The sequence below is a fragment of the Schistocerca gregaria genome, chromosome 4 (assembly GCF_023897955.1).
Source record: "Schistocerca gregaria isolate iqSchGreg1 chromosome 4, iqSchGreg1.2, whole genome shotgun sequence".
Taxonomy (NCBI): domain Eukaryota; kingdom Metazoa; phylum Arthropoda; class Insecta; order Orthoptera; family Acrididae; genus Schistocerca; species Schistocerca gregaria.
In genome coordinates, this window is record NC_064923.1 from 731,502,481 (window position 1) to 731,526,509 (window position 24,029).

The following is a 24,029-nucleotide window of genomic DNA, read 5'->3' on the forward strand; positions in this document are numbered from 1 at the left end:
CGCCCTGAAATGCGTACAAGGAAGTTTCTCGGGAGAGCCCCTGTGGAAAGGCTGACAAGCACTGTGGCTGTTGCAGGAATGAGCGAGCTGCGCCACGATGGGCAACTCGTCGTCCCAGTGGCAGCAGCAGCAGCAGCAGCAGTTGTCCCGGCAGCAGCCGCAGCAGTCGTGGGCCAACTCGTACCCGCGCGAGGGCCGCGGCCGGCCGGCCGGGCTGTCGGCTTTGGGCCCCGGCGTGGCCAAGGTGCTGCCCGAGCGGGCGCCCGGCCGCCGCCTCAGGCTCACCGACAACGGCGCCATCCTCAGTGGCGGCGGCACCATCAGCGGCCGGCGAGACCAGGTGGGCAGCCTCTTCTTCTCCACTCTGGCCTCGCCAGCGGACATACTTGTGGCGAAATAAATCTCGGGTGAACAGCCTGGTATGACTGTGCGTAGGACACAATATTTCGGCAATCCACCACGTTGCCGTCATCAGGTGCGCTGATGTACTGACCGGCGGTCGGCCGGCGCCATGTGTATACAGGGTGTTACAAAAACGTACGGCCAAACTTTCAGGAAACCTTCCTCACACACAAATAAAGAAAAGATGTTATGTGGGCATGTGTCCGGAAACGCTTACTTTCCATGTTAGAACTCGTTTTACTTTCGTCAGTATGTACTGTACTTCCTCGATTCACCGCCAGTTGGCCCAATTGAAGAAAGGTATTGTTGACTTCGGTGCTTGTGTTGAGATGCGACTCATTGCTCTACAGTACTAGCATCAAGCACATCAGTACGTAGCATCAACAGGTTAGTGTTCATCACGAACGTGGTTTTGCAGTCAGTGCAATGTTTACAAATGCGGAGTTGGCAGATGCCCATTTGACGTATGGATTAGCACGGGGCGCGGTACGTTTGTATCGAGACAGATTTCCAGAACGAAGGTGTTCCGACATGAAGACGTTCGAAGCAATTGATCGGCGTCTTAGGGAGCACGGAAAATTCCAGCCTATGACTCGCGACTGGGGAAGACCTAGAACGACGAGGACACCTGCAATGGACGACGCAATTCCCCGTGCAGTTGACGATAACCCTAATGTCAGCGTCAGAGAAGTTGCTGCTGCACAAGGTAACGTCGACCACGTCACTCTATGGATAGTACTACGGGAGAACCAGTTGTTTCCCGACCATGTACAGCGTGTGCAGGCACTATCAGTAGCTGATTGGCCTCCACGGGTACACTTCTGCGAATGGTTCATCCAACAATGTGTCAATCCTCATTTCAGTGCAAATGTTCTCTTTACGGATGAGACTTCTTTCCAACGTGATCAAATTGTAAATTTTCACAATCGACATGTGTGGGCCGACGAGAATCAGCACGCAATTGTGCAATCACGTCATCAACACAGATTTTCTGTGAACGTTTGGGCAGGCGTTGTTGGTGATGTCTTCATTGGGTCCCATGTTCTTCCACCCACGCTCAATGGAGCACGTTATCGTGATTTCATACGGGATACTCTACTTGTGCTGCTAGAACATATGCCTTTACAAGTACGACACAACATGTGATTCGTGCACGATGGAGCTCCTGCACATCTCGGGGGAGTGTTCGTACGCTTCTCAACAACAGATTCGGTGACCGATTGATTAGTAGAGGCGGACCAATTCCGTGGCCTCCACGCTCTCCTGACCTCAACCCTCTTGACTTTCATTCATGGGGGCATTTGAAAGCTCTTGTCTACGCAACCCCGGTACCAAATATAGAGACTCTTCGTGCTCGTATTGTAGACGGCTGTGATACAATACGCCATTCTCTAGGCCTACATCAGCTCATCAGCGATTCGATGCGACGGAGGGTCGATGCGTGTATCCTCGCTAACGGAGGACATTTTGAACATTTCCTGTTGAAGTCACGGTGGTACGTTCTGTTGCTGTGTGTTTCCATTCCATGATTAATGTGATTTGAAGAGAAGTAATAAAATGAGCTCTAACATGGAAAGTAAGCGTTTCTGGACACATGTCAACATAACATATTTTCTTTCATTGTGCGTGAGGAACGTATCCTGAAAGTTTGGCCGTACCTTTTTGTAACACCCTGTATATAGGACAATTCCCCCTCCCGCTCCTCCCTCAGGCGCTTCCTATGAGTCGGTGCGGTCCTGGTACAGCGTCCGTTCTCCCGCCGTCTGGGCACTGCGTCCTAGGTCTTCTCCTTCAGGAGCGTCTGCCGGCATCGCTCTCGTTATTCTTCCTTCCTCCCCTGAAGTCGGTACACTTTGGGAAATATCCCTTTTCTTCTTAATCCGGGTGATCGCGGGTTCCCACGCCTTGCTAAGGATGTAACTGCTGTCACGATTTAGTTGTGGCTCCCTTACTCTGATCTCTATGGCTTCTTTGATGACACGGTCCCAGTATTTGGAGGTCTGTGTCAGGACTTTGATTTGGTCAGAATCCATGCTGTGGAATTCCGACAGGCAATACTCATCGATTGCCGACTTATTGGGCTGTTGCAGTCTAGTGTGCCGTTGATGTTCTCGGCATCGGTCCTCATAGTACGAATGGTCTGTCCTATCTATAAACTACCGCATTGGCAAGGTATCTGATAAACCCCTGATTTACGTATACCAAGGTTGTCCCTGACACTACCAACAAGGCTCTTGGTTTTGCTTGGAGGACGGAAGATGGTTTTTACTTGGTGTTTGCTTAAAATGCGTCCAATTTTTCCGGATAAGGCCCCACGAAACGGAATAGTAGCCAAGGCCGCCTCCTCTTGATGTTCATCCTCAGTTTCCGCCGGTACTGCAGGTGTGAGATGTAGAGCCATATACATGGCGCCGACCCACCGCTGTTCAGTACATCAGCGCACCTGATAATGGAACGTGGTCGATTGACGAAATATTGTGTCCTATGCACACTCATACCAGGCTGTTCACCCGAGATTTATTTCGTCTTGAAATACTCCTGGAGAAATTGAAGAATCACACAACATACTTGTGTCTTGGTCTTCCTTCACAATAGTTAGCCCCCCTCCTCACCCCCCCCCCCATCCCCCCCCCCCCCCAACCTCTTACTTTCGTCCACTACCGAACTGACGATTCGTCGATACTTCGGGATGTACCCTAGCAACCAGTCCCTTCTTTTGGTCAGGCTACACAAACTTATTTTGTCCCCAACTTTTTCCAGTACGTCCCCGTTAGCCACTCCACCTATCAATCTAATCTTCACTATTCTGTGACATCACATTTCAAAAGCGTCTGTTCTCTATGAGAAAAAGCATCACCACATCCGTATCTTGAGAATGTCTATCACAGGACTATTTTCGGCGGCACATTACCGCTACCCTCAGCCACCCCCCCCCCTTCCCCCCCCCCCCCCCCACTGCCAAAGAGTATTTTATTCTATTGGCGCATTTACTGTGGAGTTCTTGTTACTAGCATGCATGGGCAAGCTTTCATCACGAGTCTAAACTCGACTTCGCCGAGGAAATCGAATACTCTTTTGGCAGTGGTGGGGCCTGAGAATGGCGGTTATGTGCCGCCGAAACAATTCGTGTGATAGAACAAAGACATTGTCAAGATACAGCTTTGGTGACACTTTCTCTCTTATATATTATGTATTATTGTATTATATATTATTACATTCCTGTCAGAGAAGTCACAGTTCGTAGTAATTGACGGAAAGCCATCGAGTAAAACACAACTCATTTCTGGCGTTCCCCAAGTTAGTGTTATAGATAGCCCCTTTGCTGTTCCTTATCTACATAAACGATTTGGGAGACAATCTGAACAGCCGTCTTCGGTTGTTTGCAGATTACCGCTGTCGTTCATCGATTAATAACGTCATCAGAAGATCAAAATAAACTGCAAAACGATTTAGAAAAAATATCTGAATGGTGCGAAAAGTGGCAGTTGACCCTAAATAACGAAAATTGTGAGGTCATCCACATGAGCGCTAAAAGGAATTCGTAAAACTTCGGTTACACGATAAATCAGTCTAATCTAAAAGCTGTAAATTCAGCTAAATACCTAGGTATTACAATTACGAACAACTTAAATTGGAAAGAACACATAGAAAATGTTGAGGGGAAGGCTAACCAAAGGCTGCGATTCAATGACAGGACACTTAGGAAACGTAACAGACCTACTAAGAAGTCTGCCTACACTACGCTTGTCCGTCCTCTTTTAGAATACTGCTGCGCGGTGTGGGATGCTTACCACGTAGGACTGACAGAGTATATCGAAAAAATTCAAAGAAACGCAGCACGTTTTGTATTATCGCAAAATGTGGGAGAGAGTGTCACAGAAATGATACAGGATTTGGGCTGGACATAATTAAAACAAAGGCGTTTTTCGTTGCGACGGAATCTTCTCGCCAAATTCCAATCACCAAATTTCTCCTCCGAATGCGAAAATATTTTGTTGACATCGACCTACATAGGGAGGAACGATCACCACGATAAAATAAGGGAAATCAGAGCTCTTACGGAAAGATACAGGTGTTCATTGTTTCCGCGCACTATACGAAATTGGAATAATAGAGAATTGTAAAGGTGGTTCGATGAACCCTCTGCCACGCACTTAAATGTGATTTGCAGAGTATCCATGTAGATGTAGATGCAAATGAGCTGAAGTCCCTCGTCCATGCAATAAGATGGACGTCCATAAATGGAACTATTCCCTTCTTGTCTTAACTTTTTATCGTCCACGTTTCACTTCCATACGAGACAACACCCCCGACAAACACCTTCACAAAAGTCTCCTAACACTCAATTCGTATTCGATGTTGACAAATTCCTCTGTTTTAGAAGTGCTTTCCAAGCTACTACCAGTCTGCATTTTGTATCCTTTCCACATAGTTATGTTATTTTTCTTCCCAAATAGCAAAACGCTTCTACTAATTTCTGTGTCTCGTTTCGTGATCCAATTCGCTCGGCATCGAATGATATAATTCGACTACATTCCACTATTCTTGTCTTACTTGCTTATATCCTCTTTCCAAAACACTTTCCATTCCATCCAACGGATGTTCCGAGTCCTTTGACGTCTCTGGGAGAATCTCGGTTTTAGTCGCAAACCGCAATGTTTGTATTTCTTCTCCGTGAACTTTAATGCTGTTTGCAAATTTTTCTTTCCTTTCCTTTTGTTCTTCCTCAGTATACATGTTTAATAACATCGGGGTTACGCTACAACCCTGTCTCACTCGACGCTCGAGTATTCCCTGGCTTTCATGTCTTCTGTAGTAGGAGCCTGGATACATTGTAGATAACATTTGGCAGCCTGTGTTTTATCCCTGCTATTTTTATAGTTTCAAAGATTGTGTCTAAGTCTTTATTCGAAATTATTACGTGGCATTGGATAATGTGTGTCTGACTACAGGCTGGGATTCCAGAGCACGTAATATTGGTTTGCCCCTATGATACATGTGAGGTAGCAAATTCTTTTGGAAGATTTGTGTAATATTCTAATTCACCGAAAGTTATGGTTGTCAGTGGACACAACTACAAGCAGAGTTTGAAAAATCTCCGTGACTTAGTTGCGTGACCTCTTGCCAGTGATATGAGTTATTCTCTATTTAAATATCATCGATAAGTATTTCTTTATTTGCACTTATTATTAATGAGTAGAGGGCAGTGTGTGTGTGTGTGTGTGTGTGTGTGTGTGTGTGTGTGTGTGTGTGCGTAAGTGGAGCGAGTGAGTCAGCATACCGATTGCCGCTGAAAAACTACAGGTCCATCCTGAGACAAGTGCAATGAAATGTATTGTTGTGAGTCTCCGCAAGTTTCAAAACTACATTTCTGATGCTGTTTTTGACACTCCGAGTATGCCCATTCGACACATCGCTGCGTCGTAATGGTCACGTCGACCACACGTATACAGGTTTCATAAAATTAACAGTCTGCGGAGTCACGGACAGAGCCACTTAAAACACCGGAAAGTAAACGCGTGGCAACTTAAGTGGGCGAAATACAAAACGATGAAGAATTCATGCTATATTCTGTTACATCATGGAATCATTAAAACTGAAATACTTAGACAAAAGCCAGGACATTGTGCATCTCAATCAGCAAAGATCGTTACCCATACCTGCAATACGTGTTTGAAACTGAGGAACGGTACTAAGAAAAGTGCAACCGTCGACAGGCCGGGCAACACGAACACTGCCACTTATGGCAGAAATTAGGGAGTAAATTCCTTCTGAAGATTTGCATGACGCTGCAAAAGATCCAGGACAATAGTCCTGAATTGACACACCTGTTGAACTTCGTAACGCTGTCTCTTGCCTGTGCCATGTGTTATTTTTTCAATTTTAGTTTTATCTGTACGTATTTGTTTGTTAACACAGTGATATTATGTACCAATGAGGCTAAACAGGCACATGCTTGACAGACGTGTCTATCCACCACAATAAATGTTAAAATGTATGTGAGTTCTTAAGGGACCACATTGCAGAGGTCCATGGTCCCTAGGCTTACACACTGCTTAAACTAACCTATGCTAAGAACAACACTCACACACACACACACCCATGCCGGTCGGCCGATGTGGCCGACCGGTTCTAGGCGCTTCAGTCTGGAACCGCGCGACCGCTACGTTCGCATGTTCGAGTCCTGCCTCGGCCATGGATGTGTGTGATGCCCTTAGGCTAGTTAGGTTTAATCAGTTCTAAGTTCTAGGGAACTGATGACCTTAGATGTCGGGCATGGATGTGTGTGATGCCCTTAGGCTAGTTAGGTTTAATTAGTTCTAAGTTCTAGGGAACTGATGACCTTAGATGTTACGTCCCATAGTGCTCAGAGCCATTTGGTATGCCTTATCCATCCGAGAACACCGTGCACTTGTTTTCTTTTTGTGCTGACAACGTTGTTTTGAATTCTTCTCTTCTTTTTTGATTGGGGAGGAAGCGGGGGGGGGGGGGGGGGTGAAGGAATCGCGAGTGCCTCCACTCCATCGAATGTTGTTTTGATTCTGGAGTGACATGAAAAACCCATCACCAGTCACAAATGTTTTCAAGACTTGATCTCCCTCATCACTTGCGGCGGGGCGGGTTTCGATTCTCCTCGTACTGTAATCGTATTCACACAGTTCAGTGCACCTACCTCGATACGATTCCGTTGCGCTCCTTGTCCCTTCACTCTGTTGCAGCTGGTGCTATCTAAATGGTGCAAATCCGCGTTAAAGAAATCGCCACCTAACACCTACCAGATAGAGGCCACAAAACTAGTTACAAATCAATTCAAGAAAGTTCATAATAAATGTCGAGCGTTCGGGTTCTTGCTTCTTGCAGGAAGATGATCAAAGTTCTGTTGACTATTTATTGCCACTTAAGACTCATAAATGGCTATCAAGTCCGTACTTACGTCTGTACTAATACTGCGTCTGCAAGTTTACTGTTATAAAGATGTGCTACACATAGTACGCGAAGGCAGCCAGATGTTTTCCAAGTTTGACTTGCATATTATTCACTAGCTAACAGTCACTGACCGAAAATTTTACCCCGAGTTAAACACTTAAACACGACGGTTCAGTCGTCTTTCTTTACAGAAGTGCTCGCCATACTATTCCGTCACCAATGCGAAACACGCCACGCGGATTTTCTTTGTTCGAGCAGAATACTTCACACGCTGCTATCTTTCACACGGAAGCATATAAAATTACCAAACGCTCACTAAAATGCTTCCCACTCAAGTCTTTCTGTTAGCGATAGATAGATAGATATTCAGCGATCACAGGCCCTGCAGACCACGCGCTGCTTCCACAAACTGCCTCCATTCCTTCCTGTTTTAGGCCCGGTTCCTCCAGGTGTCTTCAACTTAAAAAAAAAAAAAAAAAGGTTCAAATGGCTGTGAGCGCTATTTGACTTAACTTCTGAGGTCATCAGTCCCCTAGAACTTAGAACTACTTAAACCTAACTAACCTAAGGACATCACACACATCCATGCCCGAGGCAGGATTCGAACCTGCGACCGTAGCGGTCGCGCGATTCCAGACTGGAGCGCCTACAACCGCTCGGCCACAGCGACCGACCGGCATGGGTGTGTGTGTTGTTCTTAGCATAGGTTAGTTTAAGCAGTACTATGTCATCTGCATATGCGAGACAATTGAAGTTACTGTCCATCTCTACTCCACTCTTTCATTACTTTCTCTAATATGATATTGAACAGAACACATGAGAGAGCATCCCCTTGTCTGAGGCCTGCCTCAGTCTCGAATGTTTCTGATGTGGCTCCTCAGAAACTAGCTGCTGCCTTTGACCCTTCCATACAAGCTTGCATCATTCTCACTAGCTTCTCAGGGAATCTGAAGTTCCGCATTGCATTGTATAGGCTATTCGTGTGGATGCTATCATATGCAAGTTGAAAATCGACGAACAGGCTATAGATATCTTTATCATATTCCCAATGTTTTTCAAACAATTGTCTTGGTGTGAAAATGTGCTCTACTGTCGATCGGTTTGGTCGAAAGCCAGCTTGGTACTCCTGTATGTTGTTTTCTATGAATGGTTGTAATTTTCTGAGGATAATGATGGACAGCACCTTATACGTTACGTTCCACAAGCTGATTCCTCTGTAGTTACCGCAATCTATTTTGCTTCCCTTCTTGCATATTGGGCATATTATAGCCAATTTCCATTTTTCTGACAGTGTCTCCTTCTCCCATATCAACTGGCAACTGGATCAGTTTATATATCTCTAAGTGCAAGTTCCCCCCCCCCCCCCCACCTTCATTAATTCTAGTGTTATTGCGTCCTTCCCTGAGGCTTTGTTGTTTATGAGTCCTTTGATTGCGATTTTCACGTCTTCTTCACTAAATTCCCATTCTTCTTCATCTTTCCTTTCCTCCGCAGTATTTACAGGTAACATCCCATCTTGGTCTGGGCGATTCAACAGTTCTGAGAAGTATTATTTCCATCTTCCTACAATTCTTTCCTTGTCATTTATCAAGTTCCCATTCTTATCTTTAATGAAAGAAGTTGGGCTCTGAAATCCACATTTCCGATTTTTTATGTATTGGAAAAATATCCTCGAGTTCCTGGTTCAAAAATGGTTCAGATGGCTCTGAGCACTATGGGACTTAACATCTTAGGTCATCAGTCCCCTTGAACTTAGACCAACTTAAACCTAACAAACCTAAGGACTTCACACACATCCATGCCCGATGCGGGATTCGAACCTGCGACCGTAGCAGTCTTGCGGTTCCGGACAGCAGCGCCTAGAACCGTACGGCCACCGCGGCCGGCTTGAGTTCTTGTTTTGGCTCTCTGCCTCAACTTTCTCTAACGAACTGGTTAGATATATTCTCTTCTCTGCTCTTAGGATTCGCTTTGTCTCCCTTCTGATGTTGATAAAAATGTTCCCTTTTCTGCTCATTCTCCCTGTCAGCTAGCCACTTCTCTCTCATCTTCCTTCTCTTTTCTGTAGCCTTCTGGCATGTCTCGTTGTGATGTCTGTTAGCGATAACCGAACCGAATTTGCGTATCTAACCCTTCATTTTAAATACTATTTGCGATGAGTGATCTAACACGATGTGTTCGGTACGATGGTTCGGAAGCGACTTCCCTAGGCAGTGTCCTCGTACTGACGGCACTCTTCTCTCCGCGCAAAAAGCTCTCAATTCTGATTGGCTGTTGATATGAATGACCAATCAGAACATCCTTTCTAGATGGTTCTCGCGGCAAAGTGCTCTCTTATCCAATCACAATTTAGAAAGTAATTTTACGTAAGCAAAGCTTCTATTTATTACATTAGATTTAATAAAGTATGAAATAATACCAAATTCAATAAGAAACTTATTCGGTTTCTAATTTCTTTTCTGGCTATCTTTTACAAACGCATGCTCACTCAGACATATGTCACAATACTCGTGTTTCTCCCCAGGAATGTTTCCCACAGTTTGGGTTCTACAAAGATATTCACAAAATAATACATTTCCAATGTTCATATGTGCACTCACATAACAAAACAAAACTACATATTAATTTTAAAAGGTTCTAGTATTATAATAAAAATTACAAATATTATAAAATTAAGGATTCTAGTTAACTGATTTGTACGAGCTAAACTTTACATAATACCTCCATATGATATTGAAAGTTAATCTATTGCCGTTACTAGATCAATTTTGAAATACGAGAATGGTTTTTCGTGATCTTCTTCGAACTATGATAAATAACGAAATGAAATTTGAATAGTAACATTTTAACAATAAGAAAAGCAATGTGTGAAGTTTGAAAAAAACTGGAGAGTAACTAATGTAGTTTATTTAGATTCATAGCGAGTATAAAAATTCTTAGCATTCTACTGGCAGTCGGCATCTGATGTAGGCGCGTCAGCTGAGTTCACACTACAGAAAAGAAACTAACGAATCTCCTGCAGCTACTGGATCAGAGACCTCACTTTACTGCACCTATGATAAGACGGAATTGCTGTTGTTGTTGTGGTCTTCAGTCCTGAGACAAGTTTGATGCAGATCTCCATGAAGCTCTATCCTGTGCAAGATTCTTCATCTCCCAATACCTACTGCAACCTACATCCTTCTGAATCTGCTTAGTGCATTCATCTCTTGGTCTCCCTCTGCGATTTTTACCCTCCACGTTGGAGGAATAACTTGCTGCATTACACAGTGTATCGAGTAAGAAATATCGCATAACTGACAAGTCGCTTCTTTTTATGGCTATCCGTAAAAGCAATTTCCGAACCCAACAGGAACACAATTTGCGAAAATTTAAGCTATTTGTCGCGATGAATTTGAATTTCAGCTCACTAGAACTTGTGTTCGAACTCTAAGCGTGATTTTGGAGGAAGGCGCTTTCACAGCGATGACGATGCAGAAAACGATGTCTCACTGGTGGCATCTTTCTGTGAAGAGGGTATAGAAAAGTTGGTTTCCCGGTGTGACAAATATGTGGACAATGGTGCAACTATGTAGAAAAATGGTTTAAGAAATGCTCGTTATTGCAGAAATAAGTTTTGGTCTGAAAAGTGTTTTTACGTGTCCTCTCTGGAGATGCCTCGTACATGTCAGACCGCCGGACATCACCATTAGCGCTAACGCTGTTGCTTTACTCAGAAAGCAAATAAACCAAACTATGAAACTTCCTGGCAGATTAAAACTGTGTGACCGACCGAGACTCGAACTCGGGACCTTTGCCTTTCGCAGCAAGTGCTCTACCATCTGAGCTACCGAAGCACGACTCACGCCCCGTCTTCATAGCTCTACTTCTACCAGTACCCCGTCTCCTACCTTCCAAACTTAACAGAAGCTCTTCTGCGAACCTTGCAGAACTAGCACTCTGGAAACATTCCCCAGGCAAAGCCATGTCTCCGCAATATCCTTTCTTTCAGGAGTGATAGTTCTACAAGGTTCGCAGAAGAGCTTCTGTTAAGTTTGGAAGGTAGGAGACGAGGTACTGGCAGAAGTAAAGCTGTGAGGACAGGGCGTGAGTCGTGCTTGGGTAGCTCAGTTGGTAGAGCACCTGCCCGCGAAAGGCAAAGGTCCCGACTTCGAGTCTCGGCCCAGCACACAGTTTTAATCTGTTAGGAAGTTTCAAACCAAATTATGTTTGTGAAAGCACCGCGACGCACAGTTCTAAAACCGCTGAGCTGATGGAGAGTGACAGCGCGAAACGAGCACGTCGACGTGAGATCACAACTGGGTGCCATCTCGGAGGACAGAGCCCCAGATTTCACGGCTTCTCTCCCCCGATTTGAGGAAAGGAGAAATGCGCTTGGCTCATGAGGTATTCCGTTCCCCGTCCAGGTCGATTGGCGTAGGTCACGGCAGGGCAGAGGCCGGGGAGCTGGCAGCCCGCGACTTGGCATTCGTCCGCGCTCCACTTCGCTCCCCCAAAGAACAGAAAAGCCGGGAGCGACGGCAGCAGCCCGCCAGTGTGCGCCACGTACCACGTGATGTGCAACAAAGCTCTCGCAGCCAGGAGGGCGTCCACGCAGAGGGTAAGCGGCCGGCGGCTCCGTGGCTATTCCTGCACCGATACGTGATGGCTGACCCTTAGAGGCGGCCACAGTGCGTGTTCACTCCGTGCGACCGGTGAGGCCAGACGAGTTGTCGACGCTAAAATTTCGGACGGTGTGGCTCCAACGTCCCGTTGCCGTATTGCGCAAAGTAAATTTACTGTGTTCGTCCCACCGATACAGCTGAGAGATTCTTACGGAGTACTGATGTGTTTCGCAGCATAAGAAATGTGTGGTGAAGCTACAAAGTGCATCTTATCAGCAGTGTTGCAACAATGAACACCTCACCCAGCCAGCTGCCAGGATGGTCTGGAAAGTTCTCGGCCTGCTAGTGAAAGTAAGAACTTAAAAACTGGGTTGTTTTGGAAGTCAGCCTTATGCAAACACAATTACTTTATTTTTATATTTCCCCAGACATGTTTCGACACCAATGTGTCATCTTCTGTGGGTTACATTTTTATTTTCTGTAAAGTACAATATCACATTTGTAATAATTTAACTACTGTAGGCCTAAGAAATACAATATTTGCAATTTGCATCGTTTTGTTTGGACACTCACCTTAAAATTACATCGCTAATTGAACTGTATTATTATACATCGATTTTAGTGCCCGTTTTCGTCGTTTTTTTGACAGCATGTCAGCTGCAAACTAGCCATGAAGAAAATTATTGCGTATTTGTGGAGAGCTGTTTCGAGGTTAGAGGTTACGTACGTTTCTGTACTTACTTTTTCCGTCCTGTTTCGTGTCCGTGGTTGGTGTCTCAATCGGCTACTGTTTAGTGCATCGCTTCCACTCAATTCTTAATAAATTTCTGCTCACTTCTTCACCTCATATGCACTTACACTAATGTGGTGAAATGTGATCTGAACAGACACTTCTGGCAATACACTCAGCGAGATGTGTCCTGTTAGTGTCGTTGCTCACTTGTTCATCGTTGGTCTTGTGTGTGTTATGGCGCTGATTTTGAATGTGTGTGTGTGTGTGTGTGTGTGTGTGTGTGTGTGAGAGAGAGAGAGAGAGAGAGAGAGAGAGAGAGAGAGAGAGAGAGAGAGAGAGAGAGAGGGGGGGGGGGGAGGGGCGGAGGAGAGAGATGGTTCAAAGGTTCAAAGGTGTGTGAAATATTATGGGACTTAACTGCTAAGGTCATCAGTCCATAAGCTTACACACTACTTAACCTCAATTATCCTAAGGACAAACACACACACCCATGCCCGAGGCAGGGCTCGAACCTCCGCCGGGATCAGCCGCAAGAGAGATGGAAAGAGGGGTAGGGAGAGAACCAAGAAAACAGAAGTTTTTTTTCCTGTTATGATTTTTGTAGGGAGTCACTTGTATGTAGTTCATTGAGTGATCCAAACAGTGTTTTGTTGCACAGTGTTGTATTTTCATTCAGGACTCTCTTTCCCTGTATTATTGCTTTTTGTATATGGTAGTTCTCCTCTGTTGTGAGTTTTTGATAGACTATTGCTTCTCTGAGGATCTTAAGATCAGTGTCTATGTTTTTTGGGTGATGGTTTTCTTGTATTAGATGGTCTGCAAAAGTGGAGTGTGTGCTATCACTTCTTAGGGCTCTGAGGTGTTCGGAGTGCCAGGTTTCGAAATTTCTGCATGTTTGGCCTATGCAGACCGACTGACATGAACTGCAGGCTAACGGATATATTCCAGCTTTGGAGAATTTGTGTGCAGACGTGTTCTTAGATTCTTCTGTACTGTGTTATTTGTGCGGATTGATATTTATAGCCCTTGTTTCTTCAGTATGTTTCCCACTCTGTGTACGTTTTTGTGCTGTATGTTAGTGTGTGTCATGCTGTACTCTTTGTAGGGTGTTACTGGTATCCTGTGTTGTAAAATGAGTAAGAACTTATTTTGACAAAATTCTTTATATTTATCATCGTCTCCTATAACATTAATAAACTTCAACTAGCGGGGCTCGGTGAGATTACTCCATCTCTGTAGTGCCTCTGTGAATGTGCTGCAACATACTCGTCAACAGGCGCAGTTGCTTCTCGGTTGGACGAAAAACGTTGACCAGCAACCTGGGGAACAGAGAGAGTGTGCCAAAACTTCGTAGCGCCGATCCCTTAATTCTCCCTCTGCCAAGAAAAATTTTGCGAGCAACTCCGCAAACGAATTTGCTTCTTCTTCTTCTTATTCTTCTTCTTCTACATATCAATTTTTTTTGTCAAATATTTAAACCCATATCCAATGGAAAGTTAGAATACCACGGTCCAGTTGTTTTACCTGTTTGAAGACAGTCAAATAGCAAATTTTTTTTTGCATACGAGAACACCTATGCCACGACCCGCTGACATCAACTTCCCTTTCTTAGGAACTGAAAAGCCGACTCCTGTCCACTGTTTCGATTGTTGTTTGATTTCTGTGTAGTATGATTCATTCATTGTGACATTCTGACGCAGAAAATGGCGGTCTTTTGTACACCGCCCATCTCATTACTCTTTGTTTTTGGTCATCAGTCTTCTGAATTCCTCTCCTGCGCCAACCTCTTCATCTCAGACTAGCCGTTGCAACCTACGTCCTCAATTATTTGCTGGATGTATTCCAATCTCTGTCCTCCTCTACAGCTTTTTCCCTCTACAGCTCCCTCTAATAGCCATTCCCTGTTGTCTTAACAGATGCCATATCATCCTGTCTCTTCTTCTTGTCTGTGTTATCCACATATTTCTTTACTCTCCGATTCTGCGCAGAACCTCGTCATTCCTTACCGTTTCAGTACACCTAATTATCAACATTCGCCTGTAGCACCACATCTCAAATGCTTCGATTCTCTTCTCTGCTCCGGTTTTCCCACAGTCCATGTTTCACTGTTCTCCAAACGTACATTCTCAGAAATTCTTTCTCAAATTAAGGCCTCCGTCCGTTTTTCGTTATTTTTCTGCCTAGGTAGTAGACTTCCTTAACTTTATCTACTTCATGGCCATCAGTCCTAATATTAAGTTCCTCGCTATTCTCATTTCTGTTACTTCTCATTACTTTCGTCTTTATTCAAAAAATTTAAATGGCACTGAGCACTATGGGACTTAACATCTTAGGTCATCAGTCCCCTAGAACTTAGAACTACTTAAACCTAACTAACCTAAGGACATCACACACATCAATGCCCGAAGCAGGATTCGAACCTGCATCCGTAGCAGTTGCGCGGTTCCGGACTGAAGTGCCTAGAACCGCTCGGCCACAACGCCCGGCGTCTTTCTTCGATTTACTCTCAGTCCATATTCTGTATTCATTAGACTGTCAATTCCATTCAGCAGATCATGTAATTCTTCAGCTGGCCGCTGTGGCCGAGCGGTTCTAGGCGCTTCAGTCTGGAACCGCGATACCGTTACAGTGGCAGGTTCGAATCCTGCCTCGGGCATGGATGTGTGTGATGTCCTTAGGTTAGTTAGGTTTAAGTAGTTCTAAGTTCTAGGGGACTGATGACCATAGATGTTAAGTCCCATAGTGCTCAGTGCCATTTGAACCAGCCATCTTAGCTTCCCTGCACTTCCTATTTATTACAAATAACCTAAAGTAGAAAGATCACGTAGATAATATTGTGGGAAGAGAAAGCCAAACACTGCGATTCATTGGCAGAACACTTAGAAGGTGCAACATGTCTATTAAAGAGACTGCTTACACCACGCTTGTTCGCCCTATTCTGGTGTACTGCTGTGCGGTGTGGGATCCGCATCAGATTGAACTGACGGATGACATCGAAAAAGTTCAAAGAAGGGTGGCTCGTTTTGTATTATCGCTAAAAAGGGGGATAGTGACACAGACATGATACGTGAATTGGAGTGGTAATCATTAAACCAAAGGCGTTTTTCGTTGCGACGGGACCTTCTCATGAAATTTCAGTCACCAGTTTTCTCCTCCGATTGCGGAAACATTCTGTTGGCACCCACCTACATAGGGGGAAATGATCATCACGATAAAATAAGAGAAATCAGGGCTCGCACAGAAAAAATTAAATGCTCGTTTTTCTAGCGCGGCGTTCGAGAGTGGAACCCTCTGCCAGGCACTTTATTGTGAATAGCAGAATAATCATGTAGATGTAGATGTAGATTTCATTTCTCAGCGACTTCTATTTCTGTATTCCTGAATTTCCCTGGACATTTTTGTACTTCCTTCTTTCATCGATCAACTGAAGTATTTCCTCTGTTAACCATGGTTTCTTCGCAGTTACCTTCTTTGAACCCATTTTTTTGCTTCCAATTTCTGTAACCCTTTTTAGATATGTCGATTCTTCCTCAACTGTACTGCGTACTGAGCTATTCCTTATTGCTGTACCTATAGCCTTAGGGAACTTCAAGCGTGTCTCGTCATCCCTTAGTTCTTCTGTTTTTCCCTTCTTTGCGTATTGATTCTTCTTGACTAATCTCTTGAACTTCAGCCTATTCTTTCCTGATTTCGGAATCTCTATCTGACTATGGTATCATATAACTAAAATCTTCCCGTATCATTTGGTCTTTTCCAAGTATACCACCTCTTCTTGTGATTTTTGAATAGAGTATTCACTATTACTAGCTGCAATTTATTACAGAACTCATTTAGTCTTTCCCCTCTCGAATTCCTTGTCCTCAGTCCATAATGTCCTGTAACCTTTTCTCCTACTTCTTCACCTACAACTGCATTCCCGTTCCCCATGACTATTAGATTTTCTTCTTCCTTTTTGTATTGTACTACCCTTTCAATATCCTCACATACTTTATCTATCTCTTCATCTGCAGCGTGCGATGTAGGCATGTAAACCTGAACTATCGTTGTCTGTGTTGGTTTGCTGTCAATTCTGATAATAACAACCCTATCACTGAACTTTCACTGTAACACACTCTTTGCCCTACCTTTCTATCCATAATGAATCCTACTCCCGTTATACCATTTTCTGCTGCTGCTGTTGATATTACCCTATACTCATTTGACCAGAAAGCCTTGTCTTAGTTCCATTCCACTTCACTGACCCTTACTGTATCTAGATTGAGTCTTTGCAATTCCCTTTTCAGATTTTCTAGCTTCTCTACCACATTCAAGCTTCTGACATTCCATGCCCTGAGTCGTAGAACGTTATCCTTCCGTTGATTATTCAATCTTTTTCTCATGGTTACTTCCCCTATGGCAGTTCCCTCCCGGAGATCCGAATGGGGAACAATGCCGGAATAATTTGCTAATGGAGAGATTATCATGACGCTTTTTCAATTACAGGCCACATCTCCTGTGGATACACGTTACGTGTCTTTAATGCAGTGGTTTACATTGCCTTCTGCATCCTCATGCCGTTGATCATTGTTGATTCTTCCGCCTTTAGAGTGTCAGTGTCTCATCCCAAGGACAAGGGAGTGCCCTGAACCTATGTCCGCTCCTCCGCCCTGTTTGACAAGGCCGTTGGCAGAATGAGGTTGACTTCTTATGCTGGAAATTTTCGGCCGCCGATTCTGATTACTAACCAAATTTTAAGCGGTGGGCGGTTTCGAATCCTTTTCTTTTTTTAATAAATCAATCTCATTTTTGTTCGTTTCCGTTCGTTGCATCTGCTCGTGGCGGACGTCGCAAGACACCTGTTTCATTTTGTCGTTGATCCATTAACTTAGTTCTTTTATTACAGAGGGCAGCTAACCCACTGATCGAACACGCTGAGTTACCGTGCCGGCACTACCGTGACCGAGGACGTTTTGATTACTAACCAAAGACCCTACCCCTAGACCATCGATGTATGGTGTGGTTGCACTTTTCGCATGTTTCTTCTCTGCAGTGACTTGGACACTTTCACGGCCGCATTTAATTTGGGCAACCCATTTCACCATGATCTACATTGAAGGAGAACCCATTTCTTCATGATCTAAATTCAAGTAGAAGTCACCTTATTCACATATAAACCTCGAATTTCGGTTGGCGTCAAACTGCACGACAGTCGATTCTCTCCATTCCAGCGAATTCACGTACCGCACCTTGCTCAGACAGCTACCTGCAGCCAACTACTGGGCAGAATGTGTTGCACAGAGTCTGTTGACAGTTCTGCCAAACTCCGGGGATAGCCACGTGCTCTGTAGGAGACGCCCACGACTACTTCAGATCATCCTCGGATATTTACTTATTAAATTTTCGCAACGCTGATACCAGCCTTATCTCAATCAGTAATTTGTCCTAAGCTAAGGTAGCTGTTAAGATTTTATACGTTTCTCCTCTTTTCTAACCACAGCTCATCGTCAAGAGAGCACCGAGATTGGTTTAAAGCAATGTCAGGGTGAGCGTCATCTAAATCTCGAGATGCCAGTGTTGTGACAGTCGTTCGGCCCTTACAGACGTTTCACTCTTGATACTCGTCGGGCGTTGTTGGCTAGGAGGTCCCAAGCGGTAGCTCCAACCGCCTAATATAATCGGAAGGCGTCTTCTTCCTCTGCTTACGATGGCCCTCTTCCTAAGGTGCACGAGAGTTAACTGTTATGTATATGTTAAGTGCAGCTGACTCCAGCAGAACTGTGTATATTGTGGTCTTGTATGATGATGATGATGAAGACAGAAGGAAGAGAGTGCAGCACTTAGTTTTTGTCGTTGTTGTTGTTGTTGTCGTCGTCGTTGTCTTCGCTGCGAAGATTGGTTTCTACATCTATCTACATCTACATCCATACTCCGCAAGCCACCTGACGGTGTGTGGCGGAGGGTACCCTGAGTACCTCTATCGGTTCTCCCTTCTATTCCAGTCTCGTATTGTACGTGGAAAGAAGGATTGTCGGTATGTTTCTGTGTGGGCTCTAATCTCTCTGATTTTATCCTCATGGTCTCTTCGCGAGATATACGTAGGAGGGAGCAATATACTGCTTGACTCTTCGGTGAAGGTATGTTCTCGAAACTTTAACAAAAGCCCGTACCGAGCTACTGAGCGTCTCTCCTGCAGAGTCTTCCACTGGAGTTTATCTATCATCTCCGTAACGCTTTCGCAATTACTAAATGATCCTGTAACGAATCGCGCTGCTCTCCGTTGGATCTTCTCTATCTCTTCTATCAACCCTACCTGGTGCGGATCCCACACTGCTGAGCAGTATTCAAGCATTGGGCGAACAAGCGTACTGTAACCTACTTCCTTTGTTGTCGGATTGCATTTCCTTAGGATTCTTCCTATGAATCTCAGTCTGGCATCTGCTTTACCGACGATCAACTTTATATGATCATTCCATTTTAAATCACTCCTAATGCGTACTCCCAGATAATTTATGGAATTAACTGCTTCCAGTTGCTGACCTGCTATTTTATAGCTAAATGATAAAGTATCTTTCTTTCTATGTATTCGCAGCACATTACACTTCTCTACATTGAGATTCAATTGCCATTCCCTGCACCATGCGTCAATTCGCTGCAGATCCTCCTGCATTTCAGTACAATTTTCCATTGTTACCACCTCTCGATATACTACTGCATCATCCGCAAAACGCCTCAGTGAATTAACGATGTTATCCACAAGGTCATTTATGTATATTGTGAATAGCAACGGACCTACGACACTCCCATGCGGCACACCTAAAATCACTCTTACTTCGGAAGACTTCTCGCCATTGAGAATGACGTGCTGAGTTCTGTTATCTAGGAACTGATCAATCCAATCACACGATTGGTCTGATAGTCCGTATGCTCTTACTTTGTTCATTAAACGACTGTGGGGAACTATGTCAAACGCCTTGCGGAAGTCAAGAAACACGGCATCTACCTTTGAACCCGTGTCTACGGCCCTCTGAGTCTCGTGGACGAATAGCGCGAGCTGGGTTTCACACGACCGTCTTTTTCGAAACCCATGCTGATTCCTACAGAGTAGATTTCTAGTCTCCAGAAAAGACATTATACTCGAACATAATACGTGTTCCAAAACCCTACAACTGATCGACGTTAGAGATATAGGTCTATAGTTCTGCACATCTGTTCGACGTCCCTTCTTGAAAACGGGGATGACCTGTGCCCTTTTCCAATCCTTTGGAACGCTTCGCTCTTCTAGAGACCTACGGTACACCGCTGCAAGAAGGGGGGCAAGTTCCTTCGCGTACTCTGTGTAAAATCGAACTGGTATCCCATCAGGACCAGCGGCCTTTCCTCTTTTGAGCAATTTTAATTGTTTCTCTATCCCTCTGTCGTCTACTTCGATATCTACCATTTTGTCAACTGTCAACTGTCTAGAGAAGGAAGCACAGTGCAGTCTTCCTCTGTGAAACAGCTTTGGAAGAAGACATTTAGTATTTCGGCCTTTAGTCTGTCATCCTCTGTTTCAGTACCATTTTGGTCACAGAGTGTCTGGACATTTTGTTTTGATCCACCTACCGCTTTGACATAGGACCAAAATTTCTTAGGATTTTCTGCCAAGTCAGTACATAGAACTTTACTTTCGAATTCATTGAAAGCCTCTCGCATAGCCCTCTTCACACTACATTTCGCTTCGCGTAATTTTTGTTTGTCTGCAAGGCTTTGGCTATGTTTATGTTTGCTGTGAAGTTCCCTTTGCTTCCGCAGCAGTTTTCTAACTCGGTTTGATGAGGCTCTCGATTCTGCCCTGTCCTGTGCAAGACTCTTCATCTCCGAATAGCTACTGCAACCCCCATCCATCTGAACCTCCTTATTGTACTCTTCTCTAGGTCTCTCTCTGCAATTTTTACCCCCCTCACTCCCCTGCAGTACTTAACTGGTGATCCCTTGACGTCTCAGAATGTGTCGCATCAACAGAGGCGTGTTTTTAGTCTAATTATGCCACAAATTTCTTTTCTCAGCAGTTCTGTTCTGTACGTCCTCATTAGTTACATCGCCTGATTTAATTTCACTACATTGCAGTACCCCTAGTTTGCTTTTGTTAATGCTAATCTTTTATCGTTCTTTCAAGACACTGTGCATTCTGTTCACCTGCACTTCCAGATCCTTTGCTGCTTCTGACAGAATTTCAGTGTCATCAGCAAACCTCTCAAAGTTCTTACTTCCTCCCCATGAACTTTTATTCCCCCACCAAATTTTTCTCTGCATTCATTTGCTGCTTGCTCAGTGTACAAATTGAATAACATCGGGGAGAGGCTACAGGCCTGACTGACTCCCTTCTCAATCATTTCTTTCCTTTCACGCCCTTTGACTCTTATAACTGTCGTCTGGTTTCTATACAAGCTGTATACATTACCTTGTGCTCCCTGTATTCTCTGCTATCTTTAGGATTTCAAAGAGTATTTTCCAGTCAAAATTGCCCAAAAGCTTTCTCTAAGCATACAAAGGCTATAAATGCAGGTTTGCCTTTCTTCAATCTATCTTCTAAGATAAGTCATAATGTCAGTACTGTCTCGCATGTTCCAACATTTTTCCGGAACCCAACTGATCTTCCATGAGGTCGGCTTCTGCCAGTTTTTCTATTCTCCTGTAAATAATTCGTTTTAGTATTTTGCAACCATAATTATTACAATATCCTTGAAGCCTGAGGGTATTTTCCCTGTTCATACACACTGCACCTAGTTGGAATAGCTTAGTCGTGGATGGCTCTCCCAGGGATATCAGTAGTACAGAGGGAATATTAATGGAACGAAATTTTCACTCTGCAGTGGAGTGTGCGGTGATATGAAACTTCCTGGCCGATTAAAACTGTGTGCTGGTTCTGCAACGTTCGCAGGAGAGCTTCTGTAAAGTTTGGAAGGTAGGAGACGAGGTACTGGCACAAGTGAAGCTGTGAGGACGGGGCGTGAGTCGTGCTTGGGTAGCTCAGTTTGTAAAGCACTTGCCCGCGAAAGGCAAAGGTCCCGAGTTTTAATCTGCCAGGAAGATTCAGAGGGAATATTGTCTACTCCAAACGGCATAGCTTACGCCTCTCGATTATCTCCTACGGGGCCGCCAAGTTTTACAATCTCATCCGACTGAAGGACCACTGCCAACAGCGTCGCGCGCCCTCACACCGTGAGACTCTGTGGAAATGACCACGTTGGCTAAGGTGGTACTCAGCAGACTGGACTTGCATTCGGAAGGACGATGGTTCAAATCCCCACCCAGCCATCCCGATTTAGGTTTTCCGTGGTTTTCTTTAATCGCTTGAGGCAAGCGCCGGAATGGTTACTTCCAAAAGTCACGACCGGTTTCCCTTCACATTTTTCCGCTAATTCGAACTTGTGAGCCGTCTTTAATGTCCTGGAAGTCGACGTGATGTTAAACCCTCATCTTCCTCACACGCTACCGAGAGGTTCGACATTTAGTGTAGGACAATGTCGCAAAGTCTCTGTCCCAATTCCTTTCAGCTCATTGGTGGCCAAATAGTGGAAGTGAAATTTTCCTTCACCATCAGGATTCGAACCGGCTACCTCTGGGGCGCGCGAAACGTGTCAGGCCGCTGACGCTGATAGAAGAGTGTAGAATTACTGTCTGCTGAAGGTTAAGTATCTGTTTCTGTACACTGTAGCGTTCCCACAGACTGACGATGCAAGAGTCCGTCACAACCAGTATTTGGGCCGCAAAGAGACAAGAGTTAGTGGCTACCTTATAGTTCCTGATCAGCCGATCTGAGCGCCAGTGTTCTCGATATTATTCCGAACCTGTCCATTTTGTCTCCCAGTGTGAGGGCACGTGGAACTGACTAAGCTGATCTGTCCGCTAGAAGAGGTCATTAACCTCGGCGGCCCCCTCACGCTATTCACAGCTTTAACCTTGTGCCTTCCCTCCATCCGTGACAGCACAAACATACCGCCAGATTGTACAAGTGTTATCACAGTCATCCACAAGAGACAGATATAGTCTTGACAAATAACAAGAGATCCGAGGTAGGCAACGGAAAACCACCTCCTCTAGAACCTTCAACAGGACAGAGACTGGATGAAAACATGCGAACTTACGTTTGCATTCCACACTACTTTTATATCTTTCCTTAATTTAATTAGTCGCCGGTCGGAGTGGACGTACGGTTCTAGGCGCTGCAGTCTGGAACCGAGCGACCGCTACTGTCGCAGGTTCGAATCCGGCCTCGGGCATGGATGTGTGTGATGCCCTTAGGTTAGTTAGGTTTAATTAGTTCTAAGTTCTAGGCGACTGATGACCTCAGAAGTTAAGTCGCATAGTGCTCAGAGCCATTTGAACCATTTTTTTTAATTAGTCACTAATAATATGCAAACAAAATAAAATAATTGCTTTTTTTAGTAGTAAAGATTAGTGAAAATATAATTTTAATTTTGCAACTACGGTCTCTAAATCAGCAAGTTTCCTCCGTTTCGTAAGTGAGTTCAAATTAGGACCAGAATAGTTGCTTAAAAGAAGCCAAAGCTGATTTACAGTCCTTTTCTAATCCAACTGTTCCTTTGCTGTCTCCAGTAGCCTCACCGTAAGCAACGAGTTAAACTTACCTTTTGCTCCGTAGTTTTTAGGCTGTTTTACACGTTAACATAGCAGAATACGTTGTGTTTCCAACGTTATTGCTCTATTCTCATATTCACAAAAAATGGCTCTGAGCACTATGGGACTTAACCGCTGAGGTCATGCGTGCCCTAGAACGTAGAACAACTTAAACCTAACTAACTTAAAGACATCACACACATCCATGTCTGAGGCAGGATTCGAACCTGCGACCGTAGCGTTATATTCACATATATGATTGTTGCTGTCTTTTAGCTTCCACATAAAACGGCAATTTTTCCTCCAAGTAAAGAGTAAGACTACCACCTGAATTGCTATCTTTAAGATTTGGCATCCAGTAACGTTGCCTACAGCTGGCTAATAGGGAAAGAGCGTGCAGCGTCTCGCTTATTCTTTCCTTTCATCCTTTTCGCCTTGATTGTCCAGTGCTTCCACATTTAGCCCCTGCTGGCCTCATGAGACTAAGTGGACCTCATTTTACACTAAATCGTCCTTTCTAGGACTGTTGAGTCATGGGTGCGGAAGAGGAAGCAAATCACAATGAAGGTAATAGTCTCTACGATTGGTGGCCTGTGTAATAGGCAGCCAGCCACCTTGAGTCTCCCAGAATGGCTCGTTCAAGGATACCATGCATGACCTATTCCGTTCCATACACATACACAAATAAAAGCTAGATCTCAGTCGACTGCATCTTATTATTATTCAGTATAAGAGTAAAAACTGATGAAATATGGATGTGGTGG

At 44.4% G+C, this 24,029-nt stretch overlaps 1 protein-coding gene across 6 annotated transcripts in view; it reads left to right on the forward strand.

Annotated features, from left to right (window-relative positions):
- LOC126266913 (serine/arginine repetitive matrix protein 1-like) overlaps positions 1-24,029 on the forward strand; it is a 221,392-nt gene that overhangs the window by 83,793 nt on the left and 113,570 nt on the right. For 4 of the 6 annotated variants that reach the window (XR_007548944.1, XM_049971593.1, XM_049971598.1 and 1 more), the window contains exon 2: positions 77-340. Coding sequence is in view for 5 of the 6 variants with exons in the window: in XM_049971593.1 (XP_049827550.1) it covers positions 98-340 (243 nt within the window). In the remaining variant the exon portion in view is untranslated. Of the gene's footprint in view, positions 1-76; positions 341-11,874; positions 12,285-24,029 lie in introns of those variants that run through there. The other 2 variants (XM_049971596.1, XM_049971595.1) reach the window with 2 other exon arrangements.